Source organism: Notothenia coriiceps, unplaced genomic scaffold (assembly GCF_000735185.1).
Source record: "Notothenia coriiceps isolate Sejong01 unplaced genomic scaffold, NC01 NC01_scaffold00030483, whole genome shotgun sequence".
Lineage (NCBI taxonomy): Eukaryota > Metazoa > Chordata > Actinopteri > Perciformes > Nototheniidae > Notothenia > Notothenia coriiceps.
This window is the reverse complement of record NW_011363184.1, coordinates 35,696-48,465: the sequence shown is the minus strand read 5'-3', so window position 1 is coordinate 48,465 and position 12,770 is coordinate 35,696. Positions and strand designations below refer to the sequence as shown.

Genomic DNA, 12,770 nt, shown 5'->3' with positions numbered 1-12,770 from the left:
CAGGTTCTCACAACATGAAACATAACGAACTGACAAAGGAACAAAGAAACACCAGGGCTATATATAGGTGAGGGGGATGGGCACAGGTGAAANATTTCCCTCAAAGAAAAAAACAAACATGCCCTGTTGTCGCAAGAAAGAAAGTGCAGAAGGAAACATCCATTGAAACTCAGTGTTCTGCTCTGTGATGCTAGTTCAAGCCAGATACTTGGCATCTCATCTTGGATTCAAGTTCATCAATGTTTGGGCTCAGGCTCTGAGCTGAGGAAATCCTCAGGGTTGAGTGAAGGTGTGCGTGCAATATACCGGAGCGCCAGATCTAATAGTAATTGTAAATTATCCTGCGGGCCGAAATTAAATCCACCAAGGGCCTGATTTGGCCCCCGGGCCTTGAGTTTGACACATGGGCTTTAGTGTATTGTGGTAGGGGTAAAGGTGTGAAGGAGGATAACAACAGAGGAAGGGCGTGATCACTGCAGACAGGAAGAGAAACTGAACTGTTTCCCTCCACATTCCTTGTGTGTGCGTAACATTTAAAATAAGAAAGAGAGGGTTGTGACATGAACAAGTAAAACCGGTAAGAAAGAAGTTCTCCTCACCCATCACATTCAGTGTGACTTTTCTCATGTCAACACCCGGTGCCTTCTTGACTTTACACTGGTAGGTTGCTGTGTCTTTGAGAACCACATTAGAGAGAGAGACGGAAGCGTCGCCCTGCTTGGGGTCCACTATGAACTTGAGCCTTTTGTTCACGCTGGGGTCTCCGTAGCGCATCGTCTGGCCCCCTGTATATGATAAAAGCTGAGATACAAAGATTGGGTTGAGTGATGACACGTCTTCAAAGCAGGTTTTCCCACCAACAGAGCCCAAAGGTAGAAAACCATAATAACCCACACTCTTGCATGTCTAATGAACGCTCCTTCAATTTAGACAACTTCTCAGACAGGTTTTTCTTCAACACCTCTCTGTCGTCTGACTCACACATACCAGTTGGTCTTTCTGTGTCATGTCCGGGCTAACATTGGACCACTCGATGTCCAGCTCTCCCGTGTCTTCGGGGCCGAGGGTGTAGGTGCATCCCAGGGTGACCGTCTCCCCCAAAGCCTTTTGGATTGTTTGCGGCCCCGAGGTCGTCACCTGCATCGCCTCAGTCACATCTAATGGGTCAGAAAAATTGTCAGATTTTCGTAATCTTAAATAGATGCTTCTTCCTTGCTCCAATTTTCCAAAAAAATATACCAAGGCTGAAGAAAAACACAAAACAAGACAAACAAAACCCAGTTCTATCTCAAATGCATTCATATTTTCCTAGTTTCAGCACATAAACAGTCTGTGAGTGGGTGCTGATCTGAGACTAATTGGCCTTTTAAGTAAAACTGCCGAGTATTCGGAGCTGGAATAGAAGTCAAATTGTTAGTTTGTAAATAAAAATGAGTTACGGATTAATTTGAGACCCTTGATGTGCATTAGTTGTAAAAAATATGGGTAAACAATGATGAAAACTGAGAAGGAGCGGACTTGAAAATTGTACTTGACAGGTGGCGGTTAAAAGCTACTTCGGTTGACACACGCCCTGCTGACTCACTGTTTATGGCCATGGATTTTATTTGTTGTTGATAGCTTGACACTTATAGAAAGAAACCAGTGTTAATTGTAATATGTGTCGACGTCTTTCCAAAGATCCATACAATTCATCTTTAATGTTGTCACTCCACTTTTCATACATTTGGAGAAACCTTCCTTTCACCATTTCCCCATCTTAGCAATCAACCTTCACTAAATGTCTTAATAGACTGCGTCGATAAATCAAATCAGCCTCTTCATTGACACCATTAAAGTCAGCTTACTGTCTGAAAGCACTTCAATGAAACTGGAACAAAACAAACTACATTTGTAAAAGCATCTGATAAAAGAAATGCTGAAAATTGGTCAGTTAATGGATTCTCTACAAAAGTTCCTTTGCTGTTATCTATATGTGTTTATCATGTGTAAAGGCATCCTATCCAATTATCCAGTGAGTGCAGTCACAATAAAGCCATTTTTTAAACTGCAAAGATCTTCTACTTTTACCTCCGACATACTGAACAAATCTTTAAACAATAATTGGTCATATTCTTATTGTATTTGCTAAAGTCTACCATAATGTTTGTGTGCAGATTTATTGATTGTTAAAAATAGTTTTTCTCCTTCCCCCCCCCCCCCCCCATATTTGCTCTGTTTGACACAAAGTGCTGCAAATAATCAAATCCTGTCTCCCTGTGGACTTACTAAGAGTTGTGCATGTGTTTGATAACACTTTCACTCTGCCGCTAGCATTTGATTTGACTTTTTTTTTTATGTTGTCCGTGTATCAAATTAGACAGCCTGGATTGAAGCCCAAGAGTAATTTATCAAAAGGGAACAATAAAGTCTCTCAGTGTCTTACTTTACAAATGCACACACCAGTTTAAACCTTGGCAACAGGAGCACATTTGAAAAAAAAAAGAGCTGGTCATGTACATGTACACGCCTCAATGATGTCTGCAATGCAATTCCCCCATACTGTGGGATAATCAGCTCAAAGCATCTCAGCTGGCCTGTAAATTAGTGGGTCACAGAGAAAGAAACAACACCAGCTCTGTCTGTCCTTGTTTTTTTATGATCAGAGTGTGAAAGATTTCCTGACAGTCAGTCATGTTGTATTTCCCTTACCTGCTCACTTAAAATCTACTACACATTCCTGGGATATAAAACGAGACTCACCTGTCTCCAGCCGGATTGTTAGCAGAAACAACACAGCCAGCTTTAGCCTTGCACTTGAGAAAACAGCTTCCATATTAACCCTGAAAGCAACATGAAGTGAAGAAAGTGTTCAAAGATTATTTTCTGTTACTGTTTACTTCCTTTGTATTTTGTCTCTAATTTAATAAAAAGGAAGTGTGAGGATCTCTAGAGCATGGCTGCCAGCCACTCTTCTAACACAGTTGTTTATCTTTAATCTTTAACAGTGGGAAGTAGAAGAATTACTGCTCTCACTTTGTTCCCTTTTCGGGTTGTTAGCAGAGCTAGTGGTCTAAAAATGAATGTAAATATTAATTGAAAACAAGCAGAGGGCAGATCAGGTGTTTCTTACTTAAGTAAACACTACCATGAAAGTTAAATAGAGAAAAGTAGTTCTGACATACCTTAAGGAGAAGGAATAATCCACAGTAAAAGTATGTCCTTGAAAGCCAGGCAGTGTCTCTGTACTGGTGGAGTTTGCTTATTTTGCTCTCAGGTGAAACTCAGGAGCAGTTACTAGACCACACCCTCTCTGTCCATAGTGCATGTGTTGGTCACTCCTCGAGTTGGGAACATTTAAAGCCCCACCCAACAAGGTTTTGTTCCAGGAAATGTGTTTTTGTTGGTTGGAAATGTGTTAATTTTTTAACCAAATTAACCAGCGTTGTGTTGGACATACTGTTAGTATTTGTTTTGTAACCCCAGGCTTCTGTGACAGAGATTAATGATTACCTACCACTTCTGAGTTGCTCAACAAATATGTTGCTGCGCTGCTTGTTCTGCTCATAAACATCTCTCATTCCATTAAAGTACATATAATTACCTCCTGTGTGTCAATATAATGTGCTGTTTTGTATGCTGTGTTTGTGCATTGCTGGAAGAAGTAAATATTTTACTCAAGTAAAAGTAATAATTCCACAGTCTAGAAATACTGTGCTAAAGGTAAAGTCGGCTCATTCACAATATTACTAAAGTGGAAATACAAAAGTATTAGCATTTAAACATATACTTAAAGTAAAGCTAACAGTACTCAGTGGAGATAACTTGAATTAATGTGCCAGGTATCTTAATCTTAATAAAAAGCTGTGATTATTAAATTAATTTAATATCTGTATTAATTATTTAAACTTGCAAATTAACTAGAAATATATTTAGTGAGTAAAAAGTACAATATTTTTCTTCCAAATTTGTGTGGATTAGAAGTACAATTTAAAATGGAAATACTCCAGTGAAGTGCAAGTACCTCAAAAATGTACTTAAGTACAGTACAGAGTGAATGTACTTAGGTACTTTCTTCACTGCTGTAATGTAGTTTGAATGTATTGAAATAGATTTATCAAAAATATCAACAAATTCTTCCTTAGAGTTGAAAAGTGGTGACATTTTTTAACGTTTCGAATGGGCCAAAGAAATGCTGAATTTCCAACCCTTCTCCGACACACCCTCCTGCCACACCTAAGAACACTCAGACAACGCAAGACACAATGTTTTGATTCATACGTCACTGTTAAGATGGTGACAGAGCTGCAAACTGCTCTAGTATTGAGTCATTAATCTAAGTTTTATCGGGTGACCAACAGAGGAATCACTAATTCTCCGAGCTATTAAAACCTACAGCCAGTATCACAATTTCTTATCAGCTATAAATGATTTACCCAAATAGAGAGTTTGAGTTGGAGTTAAACATCTACAGATCAATGTTCAAGGTGTTTTACATCATCTGTTTTAATGCACACAATTCTACTGTGGCTGATGACCCAAAAAACGAAAGGAGGGAGGTTTCAGATGAAGTGGAATGGAGCGGTGAAATTACTCCATATTGATTTTGTGAAGAGTGTACAGTAGGTGATGTGAGCACGGAGCATGACGTTTGCCATTAGGAAGTGCTGGGTTAATGCGATCCTGCCAATAATTTTCATTAACGAGATGAACAAATTACCAGTGCTCGAGATGGAACATTATCAGAGAGCACATTTTGATCAGAGAGTAAAATTAAAAGCAGCGCCATCCCCCCCCCACACTTTGTTCAACGCTGTGTGTGTGTGTGTGTGTGTGTGTGTGTGTGTGTGTGTGTGTTTGTGTATGTGTGTGTGTTTGTGAAACTGTGTTCCTGAGCTTCATGCAGTTTGCATCGTTGACTCCCCATCTATGAAGCTGTGATCCTGCAAATGTCAGGGTGTGTGTGAGGCGGTAGAGCTGCTCTAACCAGCAGGTGGTTAATTGCCCCTCTGTTGTAAGAGAAGGTTCTGGCACAGGAGCACTGAACATGCTGCGTGACAGGACAAGGCGGGGCCAAACAGACATTACTGGGACATAAGACCAAAGCTGCAGGAGAGAGCGTGTCAACAGTCTGCATGAATATATTAGTGACCTCTGGACACAGCAGCCTTTTGTCACCCCGAACTGTCTTAATCATCCAACTAAACTTGAAGAAAGGTAGCCAAGCGTTGTCTTTCCCGCCAAGATTTGCTATAACCCCATTTATCCTTCCAGATTTGGCAAAGGTAGCCTGATCACTCCGCAGGGTAGAAAACAAACCACCTTGACAGATGTCCAAATTACAAGTAAACAGCCTCGCAGGGGAGGCAAACAAATGACCAACGCAGGGAGGGGAGCGGCTACAGAAAACAAGCTAGGCTTGCCAGCAGCCTAACTGAAATAGCATGGCAGCATGAGTCACGGTGTGTCAATGTCAGGCAGCCGGGTCGGGGACATATATTCCTCTTTTTTAAGGTGGTAGGCCACTGGGACAAAGATGGTGCTTCTTGGCAGAGGGAGGTAGTCATTCAGCCTTCAAAGAGCAATGTGAGTGGAATAGAGCAATATTCATGACCCTCTGAATCTCTGCAATTAAATGTCCACTCCGACAGGGAAATTGATTTTTTGTCTCTTTACAACTATCAGCCGTTATAAACAGATGTCCTGCCCATCATACACACATACTCTGCTGCCTTGGTGGTGTTAGTTACACCATGGAGTAATGAGTGAAGAGTCTACATCCAGTTATGTGTGTTGTCTTGTTATATTGTGAATCCGGTGTGATTATTCCCTCTCGCTGAGCAGAACACAATTTCAGCTCCTGCTGCCCTGCATGCTCTCTATGTTGCATCCTGCAGAATAAATAATGGAGGCAAATGCAAGGATTCCTCTCAACTTCTGTGATTCTTCATCTCAGTCAGCAACCCACTAAGGAAAGGGCACACAGTAACTATCAAAACATGCTTGAATGATGCTGGAAACAGCAGGACAACACCACAGTGGTTGCCTGTGCTACAGTGTGCTTCCATTCTCTATTAATTACATTCAAACTATTGCAGCTAGAGACACCATTATCGGGATTTTTTTTCACAGCTCTCTAAGAGGATATAAAAGAAAATGTAGATGAGGGTCAAATGAGAAACAGAGAAAGAAAGATTAACTTCAGCCTGAGGAAACAACATCCCATACTACCTGGGCTGAAATCTGACAAGGGTGAGAGGGGTTACTACATCCAATAGCCACCAAGGACACACATAGAGTGTTTTTGTTCCAGTGAATCACTTCCACTGTGAATTTCTGTCCGTGTATAGACAATTATGATCCGCAGAGAGTCCATCCGAACAAGGAATGTGTGCCAAAACCTTATCCTGTCTAAACAGAAAAAACTCTGAAATTAGGCAGGTGCAGGAAAACCCTCATGAAACCAGAAGAAGCCCTGATGGTCCTGCTTCATTTTCTGTAGGTCTGTCCTCAGGCATGGTTAAACTTCCAACATCTGAACATGAAAAGGCAGCGCTCTATAAGAAATCCGGTTTATGAAATATGGAAGTAAATGTATCGTGTGTATACTACTCCATCCCTCCCTTGGTTCACAAGCTGCCCACCCACATAAACTCCAGCACACACACACACACACACACACACACACACACACACACACACACACACACACACACACACACACACACAGAGCCTCCAGCAACATGAGCAAAAACGGTGGACCCCATAATCCAATAAGTTGTGCTTCTTGTGCTAAACCCAGTGAAGTTTGGCACACAGAGGGAGTCCATGGAGACTACTGTCCCCTAAGCCTCGCTTGCAGGAGTGGGATAGAAACTGTATTCTCTGAAATATAACTTCAGATCACTCCTCTCCCCCGCTCTCCTTCCACGATAGCGGATATTACCCATTTGGGAAATATGATATAATGATGTAATTTAAAGCTGACTTCACCATTAAAAACGTTAATTAATTAAAGAAAAATTATTGGAAAAACAGTCTTGTTCACAGACTGTGTTGTGGAAAAAGAGAGGTGGTGAAAATGGGTTCAATCTTCTGCTTTATTGTCTGTATCCTCACTCAGTCAATAATACAAAAAACATATTTATTTTGAGTAAATTATTTCCGCAGGATTGAAACTCATATGAAATGGGTTTGCATGCTCGGCCGTGCTTGAAAGCAACATCATAATTTATAGAATGGCTGCAATTATCATCAAAACACTAACAATAGTTAGTGGAAAACAATTTGCATTCGTTTGATGCTGGTAGTCTGTGTTGTTTGCTGCAGCTACATATTAGTGAACTTGCGTTTTTTTGTAGTCAGGCAGTTGTATAGTGAATTTGTGGCACGCTGTCAAACACACTCACAATTAGCAATAACACACTGACTGCTATTACACCAATTGGGAGGGCGCTCCATGTACTGTGTGTACAAACTGCTGCTAATCCTTGCTCTAACCTTCGATGTAACCCCAACCTAATTTAAATAATTCATAATTTTAGGGAATATAGCTACTCTCTCTTTTAAAGTATATAACAACTAACCTGCTCACGTGGCTTCTGTGTGGGAGAACTGATTTGTGCTTGAATAGTGGTTGTTGTGTCCCAAGCTGCTTTAGAAGAAGGTCTTATTTTTCAGTCAGTCCTCTATGATTTAAATTACATTATAAAACTAGTCAGATATTTAATAAAATATAGCCTCAAGGTGATAACAAGCAACCAATGTAACATAATACATAATTAGATAAATCTCCACAATGAGAAGTTGTTTTGGATACACTTTTCTTTGAATGCCCACTTGGCTACTACTTCTGTTACATGATGAAACTACAGAGATATTTAATAAGATTTATTTGCAAGTTGATCAAAAGAAACTGATATCAATCAAGACAACAAAAGAGATTCCAATGTCAGGTGTAGACTGGAAAGTAAAAGACACAATGGAGGGTGTGGATCACTTCTGTTTTGCTAAAGAGAAATAAACTTGACTTTAACCCTTTCAAAGTCTGTTCTTAATTAATGAAAGTTCATTGTAACATTGTATTAGCCTAAAAAAGTATTGTTCAGCTTTCAGTTGTAATAATCCTTATCCTTTGTTGCTAGGGACGGCCAAAAATATCGTACATGTAAGTCACATGTGTTAATCATTATGTTCACAGCAGGTAGTTGTTTTTTTAAAGATTTCTCACGCAGCTGGAAAGTATGGTGAAACTATACCAAAACATTAAAGTCTCAGGACATAAAACTAAAACAATAAGACAATAACAAGCTCTGTGAAACTGCTTGTGACGACTGAGTGTTATGAACCGAGACACAGGACCCAAAAGCAGGACTCGAAGACAGTTGTCCAAAAATAGAATGTTCTTTAATAACAAAAACTAAATCGTACTTTCAAAAAATAGAAAGCAGTTAAATAGCCAAAGCTAAGTTGTACTGCAACACAAAAACTCACTTGGCAAAAGGTCTAAATCTCAAGGTAGGTATCAGGAGTCAAAAGGGCCCAGGTTCTCACGACATGAAACATAACGAACTGACAAAGGAACAAAGAAACACCAGGGCTATATATAGGTGAGGGGGATGGGCACAGGTGAAAACTATCAGGGCAGNAGCAGGGGTGTCCAAACTTTTTTCCATGAGGGCCACATACAGAAAAATATACGAAGGGCTGGGCCACTCACTAGAGGTTTATTGCCTCATAAGTTCAGTTATAAGTTAGCAAAATCAATCAAATGATGCTTGTGAGTGTTGGCAGCTCATCCCTTAAAACAGAAGCCTCAGATTGATTATGGAGAAATAGGAAGGGTGTATTTCAAGCTTGTAAATAAGTCATTGGGCTTTTTTCTTATCAACTAAGATATGTTGGAAAAGGTTTCCAACTTTAATTGTCTGAATCTATTTGAAAAGTGGTCTTATTAACACATGAATACTACTGTGTAATATATGTTTACATTTATGTCTAAGAAGTACAATATAAGACAGGCTCAAGTCTCATTGGGCCATATTCCATTATACTTTTAGACTTAGCTGAGGGCCAATTCAAAATGGCCCACGGGCCGCATTTGGCCCCCGGGCCGTAGTTTGGACACCCCTGGTCTAACGCTCCCCTCTCCCACACAAACACACTCAGACACAGCATCTACTCAGATATATGGGTGGTGGATGGTGTGGGTGGATTGCCGGCTCTGAATTGAGCTGCCCATTTGAACTGGATAGGGAAAAAAGATTTGTCTAACGTGATAAAGAGAAAGAAGTCCAACCGAAATAGCCGCTGCTTTTCATTTTGGGATTCTGCTGAACTGTGAACTTCCTGCAGTGAATCCCTCGCTTTGCTCCACTTAAGACACACAGACGCTGAATATCACACAGCTCAGTGAGAAAGAGATGGGCAGGAGGACCGTTCAATCTGTGCAGTTTTTCTCCATTGTTCAGACGGACTGGTGCCGATTTTGAGTTTAAACGCTGCCAGGACCATAACAGTGCTTTAGTGCATAGCTGTTAAGTCTTCATACCCTTAAACTAAATTATTAATCATGTCTTATTCATAACAGTGTGTGAATTTACAAAGAGGAGTTAGCAATCGACATATTTTATGCTGTCTACTGATACATTTTAACTGCTCCATATATTTATTCTCATTTACATCAGGCAATATATTCTCATCCACATTACAGCTCATATGTTCCATGGTAGCCAGACACATTGGATGGATAAAAAAAAAGAAGCTTTGCATGTCCTGGATTTGGTTATGAGAAAAATAAATAGGCTTTGAGTTGAAAATGTTGTCTCATTTGTTATGTTGCAGTTGAAACACTGTTTCTGCAGCAAAGTTCAATATCCTGAGTGTGTGTGTGAGTGTGATAAGGTGCTGTATGCTCCATCAGTTGCATGGGTCAATCCTCATCAAGATGTTTAATGAGTGCTTTAATGACTCAATGCGCAAATGAGCTGAGAGGATAAGCTTATAGAGTGGAGTTGACCAGTTTTTTAGATCTGCATCGTGGTACACATCTTACATCTTATGATAAATCTTTGCTTCGTAAATTAAAATAGATGTGATGCATTGTTAGGATGCATAAACGTTTATCCTGGCTTGTAGTGTGTATTGACTGCAGCGATGGTGGCTATCATGCACAATTTCCCGATTTGCTCATTAATGTGCCACTTGCAGTATTTAAATGATTTTGACTTGGAAATTAGATTGCATAAATACATTGTGGAGAGACATGTTTTTTAATCAAGATTAAGATTTTTCAAGCGTGCTTTATTACTTGCGGCACTTCCAACTTAATGCAAGGTTTAAAGGAAGAGTCGTATCTTTTAAGTTGTAATTTATCATAATAAATATGGGCCCTATAGATTGTTTTGAGTGGATCTCACATACAGAGTCATGCTGTCGGAAACACTCACTGGAGCACTGAGACGTGACCTCACAAATGTGCTATTTAGTCTGGTTCAAGTTATCTTTGATCATAAAGCCCTTTTAAAAAATAAAGTATACATTCAAGACTGTTTTTGAAGGTTAAAGTGTTTAGTATAAAACAATATGCTTGGGGCTGAGAACCGCAGACATGCTCCAGAGGTCAGAAAGTATTGAGATATTGTTGACAATAACATTATTTATTCATGTTTCTGAAAAATAAGTCTTTATACTGCTGTAAATATGCAGATTAGAGCAGCTAATGTATGAATGTGTTGTATGAACATGTTTTATTCATTTTGGTGCTGGTTTTGAAATTCAAATGCTTCTTTCTAGATGTCAAAAGAAAATACTGATATCATTTCTACAACTTCTAGACATAATTTTCCTTTAGGGGTCATTGGCACGGAAATGTCAAATACAACCATTTACAACGCCCACATCAAATAAAAACATTGTCAGTTAATAGTTAAGGCCTTTCTGCTGCTCTGGTGTGCCTTTTAGAATAAATAAGATAAATGACTAAAATCTGTTTAAAATGTTTAACATGTTGTTTAACCAAGCAAGGGAATTTGCTATGACAACACTCATTGCACATGACAACACAAGTTACCCTAACATTATGATGACTGCATTAATATCAGAGGGCATGAATATTGCAGTAATGTTTTTTGGTTAAAAACTATTGCATCAAATCTAAAAATAAAAATTATTCTAATTTAATCAAAATAAAATAATTCAATAGACACCCAGCAGTGATGAATGCTATTATTCTGAGAGCAATTGGGGCACCAAAGTCAACAATGAAATTCTCATCAGCTAGCCGCTAATTAATGAGTTCGCTATTCCAGCCGCAGTAATCAGTAAGTTCATGGTGATCTGCAGAAGCTAACTTCTGTGTTTGAAATGCTCCATGCCGAAGGTGTTTTATAGTCAAACCCCAATTCATAAATGTCAAGAGTTATAGATTAGTCCGGGGAGCTACAGAGCAATCATTACTTCAGCTGATTAGTGCGCAATTGAACTGGATGGAGAAGTGATTGTATTATAGAGGAGAAACTTTTCCCACTTGGGCTTGTTGTTCTGAAACAAAAAGCAGGATGATCACTGTTATCAGACCCTCGCAGGTACTCTCATGTGCAGCTCTTAAACTGATCAATATTTAAACCATGTTCCGCTCTCACAGAAAAAAAACTTGAAAACAGCAAGTGGCTATTTAAATCAGCAGGTAGGTCTTTAACAGGTTGGAAGTATTTGAATGGGTTGATGTATAGGACTTCAAAATGGCACTGTTGGTCAACTGAAATGATTCGTCAACAAGTGAGAGTGTCACTGTCCTCCCGGCTAACATGAGCAATGCATTGTGGATGGAGCTATGACCAATATGTCTAATCCTTAAGCCAAAAAATGTCAAACAGCGTTGTAGTGACACTCCTTTCAGATGTGATATACGTCCACTTCTGCTGATGGATCTTTGCTCTAATTAGCAAACAAGCCCCACTAAAAATGTCTCTTTATTATTTATGAAATACCGTCAGCTGTGCCATGCTGATGCTGATGTTACCACAGCGCTTTGGCTGCCAGAAGTCGATTAAATGCTACAGATTACTCAATGCCACTTTACAAACAACTGTATAAGAATCTGCTGCACACAAACCAGAAAGTGCCCTGTTGGGAAAATCCCAGCGGCTATAAGGTTGAAGTTGTTAAAGGCAGTCAAACTTCCAACAGCAAATGCACCGCTCATTCATTTCTGTGTAACTTTTTTTCCCCCTGCCCTTTAACAGCATTCACTGTGGAGTCTCTGCGGTAATAAAGATGGGTTTGGTACGTTTTTATCTTTATTAGGGTGTTTCAGAGCATTGTATGCCTCGGCTGCTCTAATGCTGCGATCATTCATGCAGTACAGTACAGTAGCAGAGAAGCCCACAGCATTGAGCCTTATGGGCTTCTGTCAAAAAGAGTCTCTATGCAGAAAGAACTTAATAAGAGCAATATATTACAGCCGTTTATAATGGCACTGTTTACGGTTCTGCTATTACATCCTGTATGGTGAAATGACAACATTATGAGAATTTGATTTTCAGAAGTTAATTCATTCTTTTTCTCGTGTTTCAATATTAGACAATAATGGAAAGACTCAAAATCTGGACAGGATGTGTACCTGATTCACATTTTTTGTGTTATTGTTATTTTTTGTTTCAGTTTTCTCAAGTCAGCTGCCTGTCAGTCACTCGGCAGCTGTCAAATTGTTAGACTGTCTTTGAAAGGAGAGTTTGAATCCGGTGTGTGTGTGTGTGTGTGTGTGTGTGTGTGTGTGTGTGTGTGTCTGT

The 12,770-nt window shown here is 39.6% G+C and overlaps 1 protein-coding gene across 1 annotated transcript in view; it reads right to left on the bottom strand.

Moving 5' to 3' along the window:
• The window catches only part of vsig8b (V-set and immunoglobulin domain containing 8b), a 5,291-nt gene extending 1,998 nt beyond the window's left edge, over positions 1-3,293 (bottom strand). Inside the window, exons 1-4 of the mRNA XM_010787488.1 lie at positions 3,165-3,293; positions 2,743-2,822; positions 988-1,157; positions 600-801 (exon numbers count right to left, since the gene is read on the bottom strand). Of these exons, the coding sequence (XP_010785790.1) occupies positions 600-801; positions 988-1,157; positions 2,743-2,815 (445 nt within the window). The 5' untranslated portion in view covers positions 2,816-2,822; positions 3,165-3,293. The remainder of the gene's footprint in view (positions 1-599; positions 802-987; positions 1,158-2,742; positions 2,823-3,164) is intronic.
• Positions 3,294-12,770: the final 9,477 nt, after the last annotated feature.